The sequence below is a fragment of the Odontesthes bonariensis genome, chromosome 4 (assembly GCF_027942865.1).
Source record: "Odontesthes bonariensis isolate fOdoBon6 chromosome 4, fOdoBon6.hap1, whole genome shotgun sequence".
NCBI classification, from domain to species: Eukaryota; Metazoa; Chordata; class Actinopteri; order Atheriniformes; family Atherinopsidae; genus Odontesthes; species Odontesthes bonariensis.
The window spans coordinates 21,716,810-21,729,529 of NC_134509.1; the positions used below are offsets into that span (position 1 = coordinate 21,716,810).

General features: G+C 42.1%; 1 protein-coding gene across 3 annotated transcripts in view; it reads right to left on the reverse strand.

Moving 5' to 3' along the window:
* The window catches only part of LOC142378682 (E3 SUMO-protein ligase ZBED1-like), a 29,890-nt gene extending 17,748 nt beyond the window's left edge, over positions 1-12,142 (reverse strand). For 2 of the 3 annotated variants that reach the window (XM_075463479.1, XM_075463481.1), the window contains exon 1: positions 11,881-12,142. In XM_075463479.1, the coding sequence (XP_075319594.1) occupies positions 11,881-12,121 (241 nt within the window). In that variant the 5' untranslated portion in view covers positions 12,122-12,142. Of the gene's footprint in view, positions 1-2,220; positions 2,678-11,880 lie in introns of those variants that run through there. The other variant, XM_075463480.1, reaches the window with a different exon arrangement.
* Positions 12,143-12,720: the final 578 nt, after the last annotated feature.

Sequence of the window (12,720 nt, forward strand, 5' to 3'; positions counted from 1 at the left end):
ACGGGGTTAAGTGTGATGGAGTTGGGATTTTTGCACAAAATGGCCGCTGCTCTACATAGTGAATACCAGAGAGAGCACATCGCATGCATGAGATTCAGAATTGGCATATATTCTTGAAATTACATAAAAAAAAAATTCTCATTAGTAATAGTTTTCTATCTTGTATTCATGCAACAGTTTTTGAGTCATCGAGTTTGACGACCACAATATCACAAGATAAATTACCAAAAACTAAGTAAAAGAAGGGAGCCACTTGTGTCTTTTCTCTTCTTTTTTTTTACACGTTTTTTTAACACTATAATAAAAGGAGACATTTCAATGTAAATGTCAAGTTGTAAAAATATAGATTTTTGTGACCCAGTTGATAAAATACACCTAAAGAGGAGAGTGGGACTCAAAATGTACCATTTTCAGGGAATGACTCAGTTATGCTCCAGACTTCCAATGAGACAGGTCATTGTTAGGGATGGGAATTGTTAAGAATTTAGCAATTACGGTTCCATTATCGATATCGCTTATCGATTCCTTATCGGTTCTCTTATCGATTCTCATTCCGTTGTATAGCACAAATATAGAACTCTATATATCTAACTGCCTCACTCCTGCAGTCCTCGTCAACTAAATGTTAATATCAGATGGAAATTATTCATACAGTATGTCGCCAACATTATTTCAACAGGGCTCTGAAGTTTTGAATGCAGGCAACAAGAGTAACATCTCATCTCTTACCTTCACACACACACCACCGCCAGGGAAATTGATGTTATAATTATTTTTTCATAGTGATAAATACAATGTGTGGCGGGAGTGCGTGACAAAAGACCGAAAAGCGTGTTGGTCAATGCATGAGACTTGAGAGTTCCGTTACAATCAACAGGATCTGGAAGTTTTACGTTACCTGGGACCTTTGAGACGGAAGACGTTGTGCCACGAGCTCCCCCGCGAGAGTCGCCGCCATCGCTTAGCAGCTTGTTAGAGACTTTTCGTTTGTGCAAAGTAACTGCATGCCGTGTGGTCAAATGTTTCCGCATGTTGGAGGTATTTCCCCCCTTTAACGTGATCACAGCTCCGCATGTGTTGCAACTGGCCCTAGCATTTTCATTTTTGGTGAAATATAACCAAACTTTGGAGCGTCTCTGCCTCGTCGCCATGTTAGAAACCTACCGAACCAAAATACGAAGCGTGCACTGACGTCATCGCGGAAATGCGACAGACGTTAGCAGAACCTATTTAAGCGGATCGTTGGGCAGGCGGATTAACGATTCCACGGAATCGAACTGCTGGTTCTCGATTCCCATCCCCATTGTGCTTGGAAAATGGATTTTTAAAAAGATAAAGATAAAATTATTTTTTTTATTTTTTTTTATTTATTTTTTAAACGATAACGATGGCAGCCAATCACTGCACCAACCACAGGGCTGTCATTTCCAGCACTTCTAAAGCATTTCATGAGGCGAGCAATATTTTAATCCAATCGTTATGTGGTGTCGGAACTGCCGACTTCAAGTAGGAAAAATAATGGGGAACTCCCTCGGAGCTCCCACTCCCACAAATGGGGCACAGCGTTACTTCTTCACAACCAAGACACAGCATACAGTACACTATTGGTTGTTTAACTGATACCATAGCAACAAAGACGTGCGCTTCTGCCGTAAGAGATTTTTAGTGGGTCTCTTTGCGCATGCGTACAGGCATATTATTTATTTATTTTTTTAAATGGGCATTTACTTTCTACGTTGTTTTGAGTCGTCTATCTATCTAAAAGACCGTGACGCGAAAAAACGCAATACTTTACGCATCAAAAACACACGAAAATCCTCAATTTGAAGAAATACACACTCATCAGCCACTTTATCAGCTGTCAGAGATTCCTGTTAACTCGGAAATACTCGGAAATTTGCGACTGAGCAAGCCATTCGAGTATAAGGAGCATGGCTTCTGCATGGTACTACAGATCATTGCACAACATTTTACACACTCAAATCTGCTTATGTTTAAAATGCAGAAAAGTAAGATAACCAGACCAACGAGCGTGCACACGGGTCGAGGACTATTTTCCCCACGCGTTAAACTTCTCCACAACTTTAAAACAACCACACTTAAGCCATTTAACTTCAATGTGTCACACTTGAGGGGTGGCTATATGTGCAGTTGTGTGTCTGGCGTTATTAGAACTCCATCGTTTTGCAAACAAAAGCACTGAATACGGTGGAAAATTACCTTGACTTTCCGACAAAGCTCCAGGCGTCGTGGAGGCAATGCTCTCGTAAAAATCTGCAGGATGTTGGCGTCTCAGATGACTTCTTAAATTCGTGGTATTCCCTTTTGCGACCACAATTTTTCTGCATAAACGGCAAATGGCCTCGTCACGGTTTAAAGGTCGACCATTTTCGTCCCCTTTGAAGCCAAAAAACAGCCACACGATGGACTTGCCCCCTTGCTTGCTGATGAGATCCATGTTTTTCTGTCCCCTGTCGACAGGCTCCTTACTGGCTGCAAAGCTGCTGTTAGAGCGTGAACGGATAGAACGAACATTGTTGAACAATCTTCACCGATGTTTTAAACATATAAACTTAAATCATGAGACTCAAGTTCACACAGGACTGGCGCATAAATGCACGATAATCCAATTCAGCCCAAACATTCTCAGAAGCTGTCATTAATTACGCAAGATGCCAGCTATTGGGTTGGTGCTGCCCAATCTATCTGCTGCATTTCTATGCTTTTTACGTCTTTACGAGTCGAACAACGACAACACGTGGGTTGCCAGGTCCTATTGTCAACACACTTTCGCAAAGCATGGGCAAAATACATGTCAAGCCACACCCAAATGTCTGATAAGTTTAGATTGAGTTTAGTTTAACAATTACAATTTACTTTTAACAGATCCCACTGGTTCTGCTCGAGGGTCAGCATGCACCACCCCTCTGCCAGACACACCCATTCTGCCTCCACCTAACATCTGCTGGCCTCCACCAGTCCAGAGAAGAGGAAGCTGGAGAGACTTTACTGGATCAAGGATACGTGTCCAGAGGGTGTCATTCCCATGGTCCCTAAAAAAATGTCATCCACCTCCCCTAAACAGCCCAGTCGCCCTAAAATCCCACTTCACGAATGTTCTGCAAACACTGTTATTGGCTCATAAACAACTTTCAGAACCCTCTACAATTTGCTTATCGTTCAGGGGTTTGAGTTAAAGATGCCTTTGTTTACCTGCAAAGGCAGGTAAGCACAGAGGATCATGTTCTTTGATATCTCTTGTGCATCTAAGAAATAAATTCAGCCTTTAAGTTGATATCGCTCTGCAGCAAATTGTCATTCAGGTTGTCGAACATTCTACAGATTATTCCAAAGAGTAACTGAATAAGAAATACTTTTGCAATAACTATTTAAAGGAGACAAAAAGACAGGTGTCTAAACATGAATCACTTAGTGTTTTTTGTGAGAAAATGCAACAAATTTACGTATTCAACTGTAGTTCATTTAAGTAAAATATATATTTTTTTAAAGAAAACATTGTACTTGCCCTTGAAGGGTAGATCTGACAACTTTTAAACAGAAACTAGGCACGATTTGTGCAACACAACAAACAAGTTGCCATTTTTTGGAGAAAATATCCAAATCAAAAGGTCCTCATACCGCCCAGCCCGAGCCTCAGCTTACCGATGTTCTCCACCAGCTGACAAGCCCACTCCTTTCCATTAAAATGCTGATGTGCAGTTCCCTGAGGTCCGTTTCACGAAGCAGGTTTAGTGAAAACTCTGAGTTGATTAACCCTGAAATGAGGGAAACCCTGAATTTTCCATTTCACAAAGAGAGGTAACTCAACCCCGAGAAAGAGGGGTAACTCTAGCCTGTCAAATCACATCAAATCACGCTCGCAGCACGTAAGCACGTTGTGCGACCAGCGATAACTGTCCGTGTGACACAGGGTGACCACTGACTGAGCAGAACATACTGGATTTGTGTTAATTAAACAACGCATCGAAGCAAATCATTTGCAACGAGGATTTTTTCCCCCAACATTTTTCAGAGGCTGTCATTTAGGGCTGCAACTAACGACTATTTTAATAGTTGACTAGTCGCCGACTATTAAAACCATTAGTCATCTAATCAGATAATGGTTATTTTTTTCTTAAATTTAGCATGAAGTTGCTTTAATTATGTGACAAATGATAATTAACACAAGAAAGATAGGTACTTCAATGAAAAATGCATATTTTATTCAACTTTGCTGCTGATTCATACAAAAAGTAAATAAAAATGTCCTATCTAAAATAAAATTGGGCGCAGTGCTCGGTCTGTTTAGAGATAAAATCCATAAATAAATAAACCTCTGTCCATTTTTTAAGGACAGGTAAATGTGTGATAAGAAATAAATAATTAATTACAATCAAGTAAAATAGTAAAAATACGTTTGTCAGGCACAGTCAGGCATAAAGGTAAAGCTCTCTTTTACAGCGAAAAAACGCTTATAAAATGTACAATGTACATCAAAAACAAAACGTATTGGCTTGAATGTTACTTGAATCTTATGCCCCTTTTCCACCGCTGAGCTAGCCCTACTCTACTCGGTTCGATATAGCGCGACACTACACGGCACGACACGACACGGCACCAGTACCATTTCCTTTTCCACACAAACCGTGACCTGGAAGTGGGCGGAGTCGGCCCGTTCACCACTAACGTGACGTCGGTTTCAGGTGACTACAAATTGTCACGCCGCGGTTAGTCAAAAGTTAACAACGATGGAGTGTAATGTGAAATGCAGTTGACAATTCATATTGTTTAGTTAAACCAAGCTCTTTATTAAAAAAGACAGTACAAAAGTAAACAGCAGGAGTTGTCTCAGATACAGGCGTCGACGCCAGTGTTAGTGCCGGTGGAATGCAGATAGCAGCTGTTGCCTCAGCTGCAGATTGCGATGCCAGTGTCGGTTCTGAAGCCTGCGGGATTGGAGGATCTTCGCTGACCTCAGCAACCGAACACTTATCGGTTGCACAAACCGAGTCTTGAGGGGAAAAAAATAAAAAGTGTGAACATACGAAACGCATACACGTAACCGCATAGGTGAGACACTGTGCTAGCCTTCCAAAACAGCGTTGTTTGCTAGCTCACTCAGAACAACTTACATGAGACACCTGTGTAACGTTTTACACAAGTTAAAGACTGAACATGTATTTGTTACGATATAAAACATGCATTTGTTAAGATATAAGCGTTGCACCAAGGGGATAATGATGTGTTTTATTTTGAAGTTTTTTATCCACTTTGTAAGGTGACCTTGAGTGTCCAGAAAGGCGCCTCTTTAAAAATAAAATTTATTATTTTTATTATTATTATTATTATTATAATAATAATAATAATAAGAACAACACTTACCATTTTCCATCGCCTCCAACAAAGACGTCGCCGTATCCACGCCACTCTCCTTGCCCCGGTTCGCCGGGCGGTGCCCGTAAATGCCGTCCATTTGGTTGAGCCACTTCCATGTCTTTCGGTTTGACCCACTCCGGCTGTTGTGGTCCTTTACCTGCCGGTAATCACTCTTCAGCTTCTTCAGCTTGTCTCGGCACTGCTGAGAATTCCGGTGATAGCCATGGTTAGCCATCAGCTTGGCTATATCCTGGAACACCTTCTCATTTCGTGTCGCTCCGTCCAGTTCCTTCTGTATGTGGTCCTCGGCCACCACACACAGAAAGGTCTGCACCTCGCTCATCGTCCATGGGTTGGCTTTCCTTCTCTGGTCTTCCATCTTCGCAATTCTGTTTACTCTCTGTTGCTCTCGCAGGTGTTTTTTTCATACATGGCGGGTGTTTATTTAAAGCTCCCCGAGCTTCGTCGCGTGTATGACGTAATTTCACCTGACCAATCAGTGGACAGCACTGATCACGTGACGTTTTAGTATCAGCTAGTACCGACTAGACCCACCTCTGAAGCAGGTACTAGCCGGGGCTAAAAATTGTAACGGGTCCCACCTTCAACCCGCGGTGGAAAAGCTCCCAATCAGGGTAGAGTCGTACCGAGATGCTGCCGTGGTACGCAAGTTCTGCTTTGCAAACCTAGCAAGTAATCTTTTTATTCGCTGTATCCAGGCTAAAATGCTCCCAAACTTTAGAAGTTTTGGTACGCGTAGCTAATGTGTTGGACACCGCCATTTCTGTATACGTTACCGCTCGACAGAGACACTACTGTGCATGTGCGACTCTCGGCAGAGATTGTAATTAAGTGAGATGCCTCACTCTGTTGGAAAAACACGTCTAGCGACAATAGTCGACTATTTCTATAATCGATTTTTGTCGACGAATCGTTGCAGCCCTACTGTCCTTAAAACACAAGATTCCAGGTACTGGGTTGGTAGTGCACCTTGCTCCGTTTTTACGCTTTTTATGTCTTTACGAGTCGAATAATGACAACATAGAGAAACCGCGTGGGTTGCCGGGTCCTATTGTCAGAAACAAACAAAACTCCCAGGCAAAATACTTTTCAAACCCCATCCAAATATCCAAAAAGTTTTGATGGTTCAAGAGGTTCTGCTTGACAGGATTTTCAGCATTCACCTCCCCTTTCCCAGACACAACCTCTCTGGTCCCAGGACTTCACACCCCCACCCAAACATCTGGAGAAGAAGATTAAGATTAAGATAAAGATCCGATTTATTGGTCATGCATACACACGAAATTTGTCCTCCACTTTTAACCCATCCAGGTTGGCACCTAATGACATGCACATGCACGTGCACAGGGTCACACACTCATAGACAGATGCCAACCTGGAGCGGTGGGCAGCCATTCAGCGCCCGGGGAGCATGGGGGTACGGTGCCTTGCTCAAGGGCACCTCAACCGTGACAAGGAGGTGGAGCTATCAGTTCCACCAATCTTTTTTGAGTGGCAAGAGTGGGAATCAACCTTCCGGTTATTGGACGACCGACTCTAACCACTGAGCCACGGCCACCCCTAAGAAGCAGCTGGTGAAACTTTACTATAACATGGCTGCATGTCCAGATGATGTCAGCCCCAGGGTCCCGAAGGCCTGCACGGAACAGCTATGTGGGATTCTGCACCTCTTAAACTTTAGCCTGAGTTAGAAGAATGTTTCAGAGCTGTGGGAGACATGCTTGTTCATGTCTTGTTCCAGTACCTAAAAAATCTCATGCATCTCCGCTATGTGACTACAGACAGGTTGTCCTAACAACAACAGATCTGCAGAGACTATTTTACAGGCAACTTCACAACTTTCAGAACCCACAACCCACTGTTTAGCTTCCAGGGAGTTGAAGATGCCATCATCTACCTGCTCCAGCAGGCCCACTCACATCTGGACAAGCAGGCAGCACTGTGAGGATCATGTTTTTTTTACATCTCTTGTGCATTTAAGACAATACAGCCTGCAATGCTGTGTTAGAAGTTCCAGAAAATACAGGTGATGACAGCTCCACAACTTTAAAGCTGCCGTCGGCAACTTTTTTTTAGTCATATTAGCTTGAACTGTCATGGGATTCTGGAAGTAGAATATTAAATAGGCTGTTTAGGAAAAATCCCGAATTCTGTAGCTTCCTCTGAAGCCTGTAATCATGCTTGCAAAAATCGAGCGCTCCCAGCTGTTTTTAACCAATCACGTTAGGTTTATTATTGATCTATTATCTGAGCAGAACAGTCACCAACCACGTCTTCCATGCTGAGCGTGAGTCTGCCCCCAGCTTGTGTGCGCGCACACTGGTGTGAACTCACGTGCACAACCTCGTCCACAGAGGGTGAGGGACCTGAAAGTTGTATCAGTTCGAATTTTCCGACTTTAGACTCGGAATTTTGAAAACCTGCCGACGGCAGCTTTAAAGATTATTCACCCCAGTTACATGCACGGCTGGGTCGAGCAACGGTGGCGGCTCGACTGGGTCGTTTAACTGGGCCATCAAAGTCATCCCAGTTTGAATACACAGTTATTGACTGAAGTATGTTTCTAACTTTCTCTGTGGGAGATCATAATACAGTGGAAACCGCTTATAGTGTTCACGGATATAGTAATCAACCGCTTATATAGATCAAAAGGCTTGGGACAGAATCTACAGAATTTCTATACAAATGCTGTTTAAATAATTTGTTTATAGTAATCAAGAAATCCGCTTATAATGTTCATTTTTGGCCATTTTCATGTGCAAAAATAATTTAAAACTACGTGTAGCTATTTTATTTTTTACTCCCTTGATTCCTTTCTGGACGTCTGCTTCTGCCTCGCTAGCTAACGTAACGAGTTGACACCGGGCAGCAAGCGCGCGAATCATGGCTGGAAAAAGGAAGTCATTTTCTCTGAATGAAAAACGTAGTCTCCTCGAGGCGTATGACAAATTACCAAAAACGAGCCAAAGAGATACTGCGGCGAAGCTTGGCATTCCTCAGGCTACCTTGTGTAGTCTAATTAAGCAACGAGAGACAGTCATGAATGCTAACGACGGAGAAAGAATTAATAATTAATTAATTAGACTACACAAGGTAGCCTGAGGAATGCCAAGCTTCGCTGCAGCATCTCGGCTTGCTGCCCGGTGTCAACTCGTTACGTTAGCTAGCGAGGCAGAAGCAGACGTCCAGAAAGGAATCAAGGGAGTAAAAAATAAAATAGCAAAAAAAATAAAATAATACAAATTCGGTTTTAGTAATCAACCGCTTATTGTGTTCAAATTGGTTCTGGACCAACGTGATCACTATAAGCGGTTTCCACTGTACATCTAATTTTGTCGATAATTCTGCGTTTATCAAAATCGAGAATTTATTAGAGCAGAGCGACAGTCTGGAAATGCTTTAAAGGGATAGTTTGCCTCTTTTGACATGAAGCTGTATGACATCCCATATTAGCAATATCATTTATGAGCATTTTCTTACCCCCTACTGCGTCCTGTGAGCCGACTTCCAGCCGAGTTTTGGCGTTGACGAAAGTAGTCCGGCTTGTTGGCTGCGGTTTAAAAAATAAAGCGTTTTGCTCCTCAAAACAATATGCGTTCAAAAGAGTAATACTGTACATTTGCATCACAAAATCGTTCTCCAGGAAAAAGTCAGACCTCACAATCGCTATTTTTTTCTCCCTTCGTATCACTGCGTGCTGTGTAAACCGTGCAGACCGAAGTGCAGACAGAGCAGTCCCCTGCTTCCGAGCAGTAAACACCGTAACAGGTGTGGCTGTAGGCAGGTGGCAGCGTGCAGTGATATGAAGGGAGAGAAAATAGCGCCAAGCGATTGTGAGGTCTGACCTTTTCCTGGAGAACAATTTTGTGATGCAAATGTATTACTCTTTTGAACGCATATTGTTTTGAGAAGCAAAACGCTTTATTTTTGCAACCCCCGCCTACTAGCCGGCTACCTTCTTCAACGCCAAAACGAGGCCGGAACTCGGCTCACAGGAAACAGCAGGGGGTAAGTCAATGTTCATATATAATATTGCTAATAAGGGATGTCATACAGCTTCATGTCAAAAGAGGCGAACTATCCCTTTAAGTAACCGTGAGTTGACACGAAATGTTAATGAATGGATGGATGGATGGATGGATGGATGGATAACATCGTCGCTTTTTTTTGGGACTCAAACTGGTGACCACAGTGCTAATTACCACTCAACAAACTAGCACCCCCGTCACACCTTCTCTTTATAGGCAAAATTCGAAATAAAGTCAGTTTTCCAACAGCTGAATCAATTCTTAACACAAATCTTCCAAGTTAGGGTTTTGTCAACTACAATGTATTGCTCCACAGACTGAATAACTGGGTGGGATTTTCTGCCACAGCCAAAAGATAATCAACAGACAAAAATGACATGTAAAGGTCCTCAGGATTCAATTCTGGGGCCTCTTTTATTTAACATTTACACGTTCCCACTGGTTCAGATGTTGCAAAGCAACAAAATATGCTGCCACAGTTATGCACACCACAAACAAATCCCCAGGGGATTATAATCCATTCCAGACACTCATTAAACAATTGGACTGTTTAATGATTGTCCGGAGCCAAAGAAGAACAGTTAAACATCTGCTCAACTTTATTCGTTATGTTAAAAACCCCAAACCAAGCCAGAAATATGGGTTTTATTATGAACTCGGACCTAAACTTCAACAGCTATATCAAGTCAGTTATGAGGTCATCCAACAGTCACTTGAGACATATTTTTAAGGATTAAACTACTAATGTGTCCATGCATTTATCATCAGAAGACTTGATTAACTTTCAGATAACTACTGGTCTGCGTCAACTCGCTAAATCATTTGTTGGGGCGACAGCGTCACAGTTGGAGACCCAAAGAAACTGAACAAACTAATAAAGAAGGCTGGCTTTGTGCTGGAGGTTTATAAGCAAATCAGAAAGTTGCACAAGCTGCTAAATATATTGGAAAACACTGCAAAACCTCTACATAGAAAAGTGATCAAACAACTGAATGTCTTCAGCCAGAGGCTTCTTCGGCTCAGCTGGAAAAAGAACCAGTACAGGAGGGTGTTACTACCCACTGAAACAGATGACGCTGAAGTTGGCATCCGATTCGCAAATTAAAGGGATGGGCATAAAGGGCCATTTCACTGCATATCTTGCATTTTGATCAGCCAAAACAAGGTCCTGTATGGAAATTTTATGATTTTCACAAATCATAAAATGTGTCTTAAAGACTCTATACCCTCTTTAGAATAATTCCATCCAGATTTGAGCAGTCTTAAATGATGTAATTTCCATACAGGACCTAGTTTAGGGTGATCAGAATTCAAAAAAGCAGTTAAATGGCCCTATTCTGCATTTTCACGAATCAGAAAAAGGTTTCACAAATCCCAAACAAGGTTTTAATGAATCTATAGCCTCTTTAGAACAATTCTATCCAGATTTGAGCAGTCTAAGTAATGTAGTTTTCATACAGGACCTTGTTTTGACCGATCAAAATGCAAAATATGCAGTGAAATCTGCAAACCCCAAAACACATGCAAGAGAGAAACGCTGCAAACATCAAAACACATGCAAGAGAAAACCGCTGCAAACATCAAAACACATGCAAGAGAAAACCGCTGCAAACATCAAAACACATGCAAGACAAAAACGCTGCAAACATCAAAACACAACGGAAGTTCGCCAGGCCACTAGGGGGTCTCGACCTGTGGGATAGGGGATCGTCTATGGGAGATCTATTCTATTAATGAAAGAGAAGAAAGTCAAAAGGTACGTTGTCATTTATGTCTTTTTTAAACACTTGGCCGTAATCTTTTACCTTATTATAGCGACATAACTCCGCTGCTCTTCTATAATAAGGTAAAAGATTACGGCCAAGTGTTTAAAAAAGAAATAAATGACAACGTACCTTTTGACTTTCTTCTCTTTCATTAATATGGTAGATCTCCCATAGTCGATCCCCTATCCCACAGGTCGAGACTCCCTAGTGGGCTGGCGAACTTCCGTTGTGTCTTGGAGTTTGCAGCCTTTCTCTCTTGCATGTGTTTTGATGTTTGCAGCGTTTCTCTCTTGCATGTGTTTTGATGTTTGCAGCGTTTTTTTCTTGCATGTGTTTTGAAGTTTGCACCGTTTCTCTCTTGCATGTGTTTTGGGGTTTGCAGCGCGTGTGCTCCGGTCGTTTTTGTGATTGCCGCATTTTTCTCTTGCAGCATTTTATTGTTGGATTTGTTTCGGCGTTTGCAGCGCGTTTGCACGTGTCGGCCACCGTACTACGAGGATGCATAAAGTATTCTGTCTTTATATCTGCAAAACAAAACTTTAAAACAACCACAGCAGAGTCGTACCTGCTGAATGTGACGTTTAAGGGGATGGACAAAACAGATGTGGGTCAGAGTTGTGAAACAAAACACTGATGAATAATTGACACTCGTTCCCCATTGTTTTGCAAACCGTGGGGTTGAAAATTACCTTGTGTCTCAAAAAAAGCTCCAGGGGTCGTGCAGAAAGGGCTCTCTAAAAAATCAGTACGGTGTCGACGCGATAGGTGACTTCTTAAATTCGTGGTGTTCCCTCCTTTAGCGAGCACTACTTTTCGGCATAAACGGCAAATGGCCTCGTCACAGTTCAAAGGCTGCCCCCTTTCATCCGCTTTCAAACCAAAGTACATCCACACGAAGGATTTGCTTCTGGGTTTGCATATGAGATCCATGTTTCTGTTGCTCCTCCGCTGTTGACTGGCTGCAGAGCTGCTGCCAGAGCGTGAACAGATAGAAAAGAGAGACAGCGAGAGGAAGTGCCATTCCTCGGCCTTGCTGATAGAAAACTGACCCGATGTTTTACGCTCATGGCTTACATCATGACAGCCAAATTCACACGTGACGAACACATAACTGAATGCAAATTTTATTTGGTCCTAAAATCTTCAGTGACATCATGAAAACACGCAGAATGACAGCCATTTGGTTTGGTGGATCGCTTTCTATCGGCTCTATTTCTATATTTTTTACGCGTTTACGAATCGACTGACGACAATATCGTGCGACCACATGGGTTGCCAGGTCCTGTTGTCAACAAACTTGCACAAATGATTAATTAAGGAGAACAAACTCCCAGGATTTATTGAAGATAATCTAACACTCCGGTTAAGTTAAAAGCTGAAAACTACATTCAATGCAGTTTAAAAATAGAGTAGGAATTGTGTTAGATAGATAGATAGATAGATAGATAGATAGATAGATAAGTACTTTATTCATCCCAATTTGGGAACTTATTGTGTTGCAGCAGCGTACAGTATAAAAGATATGTAAA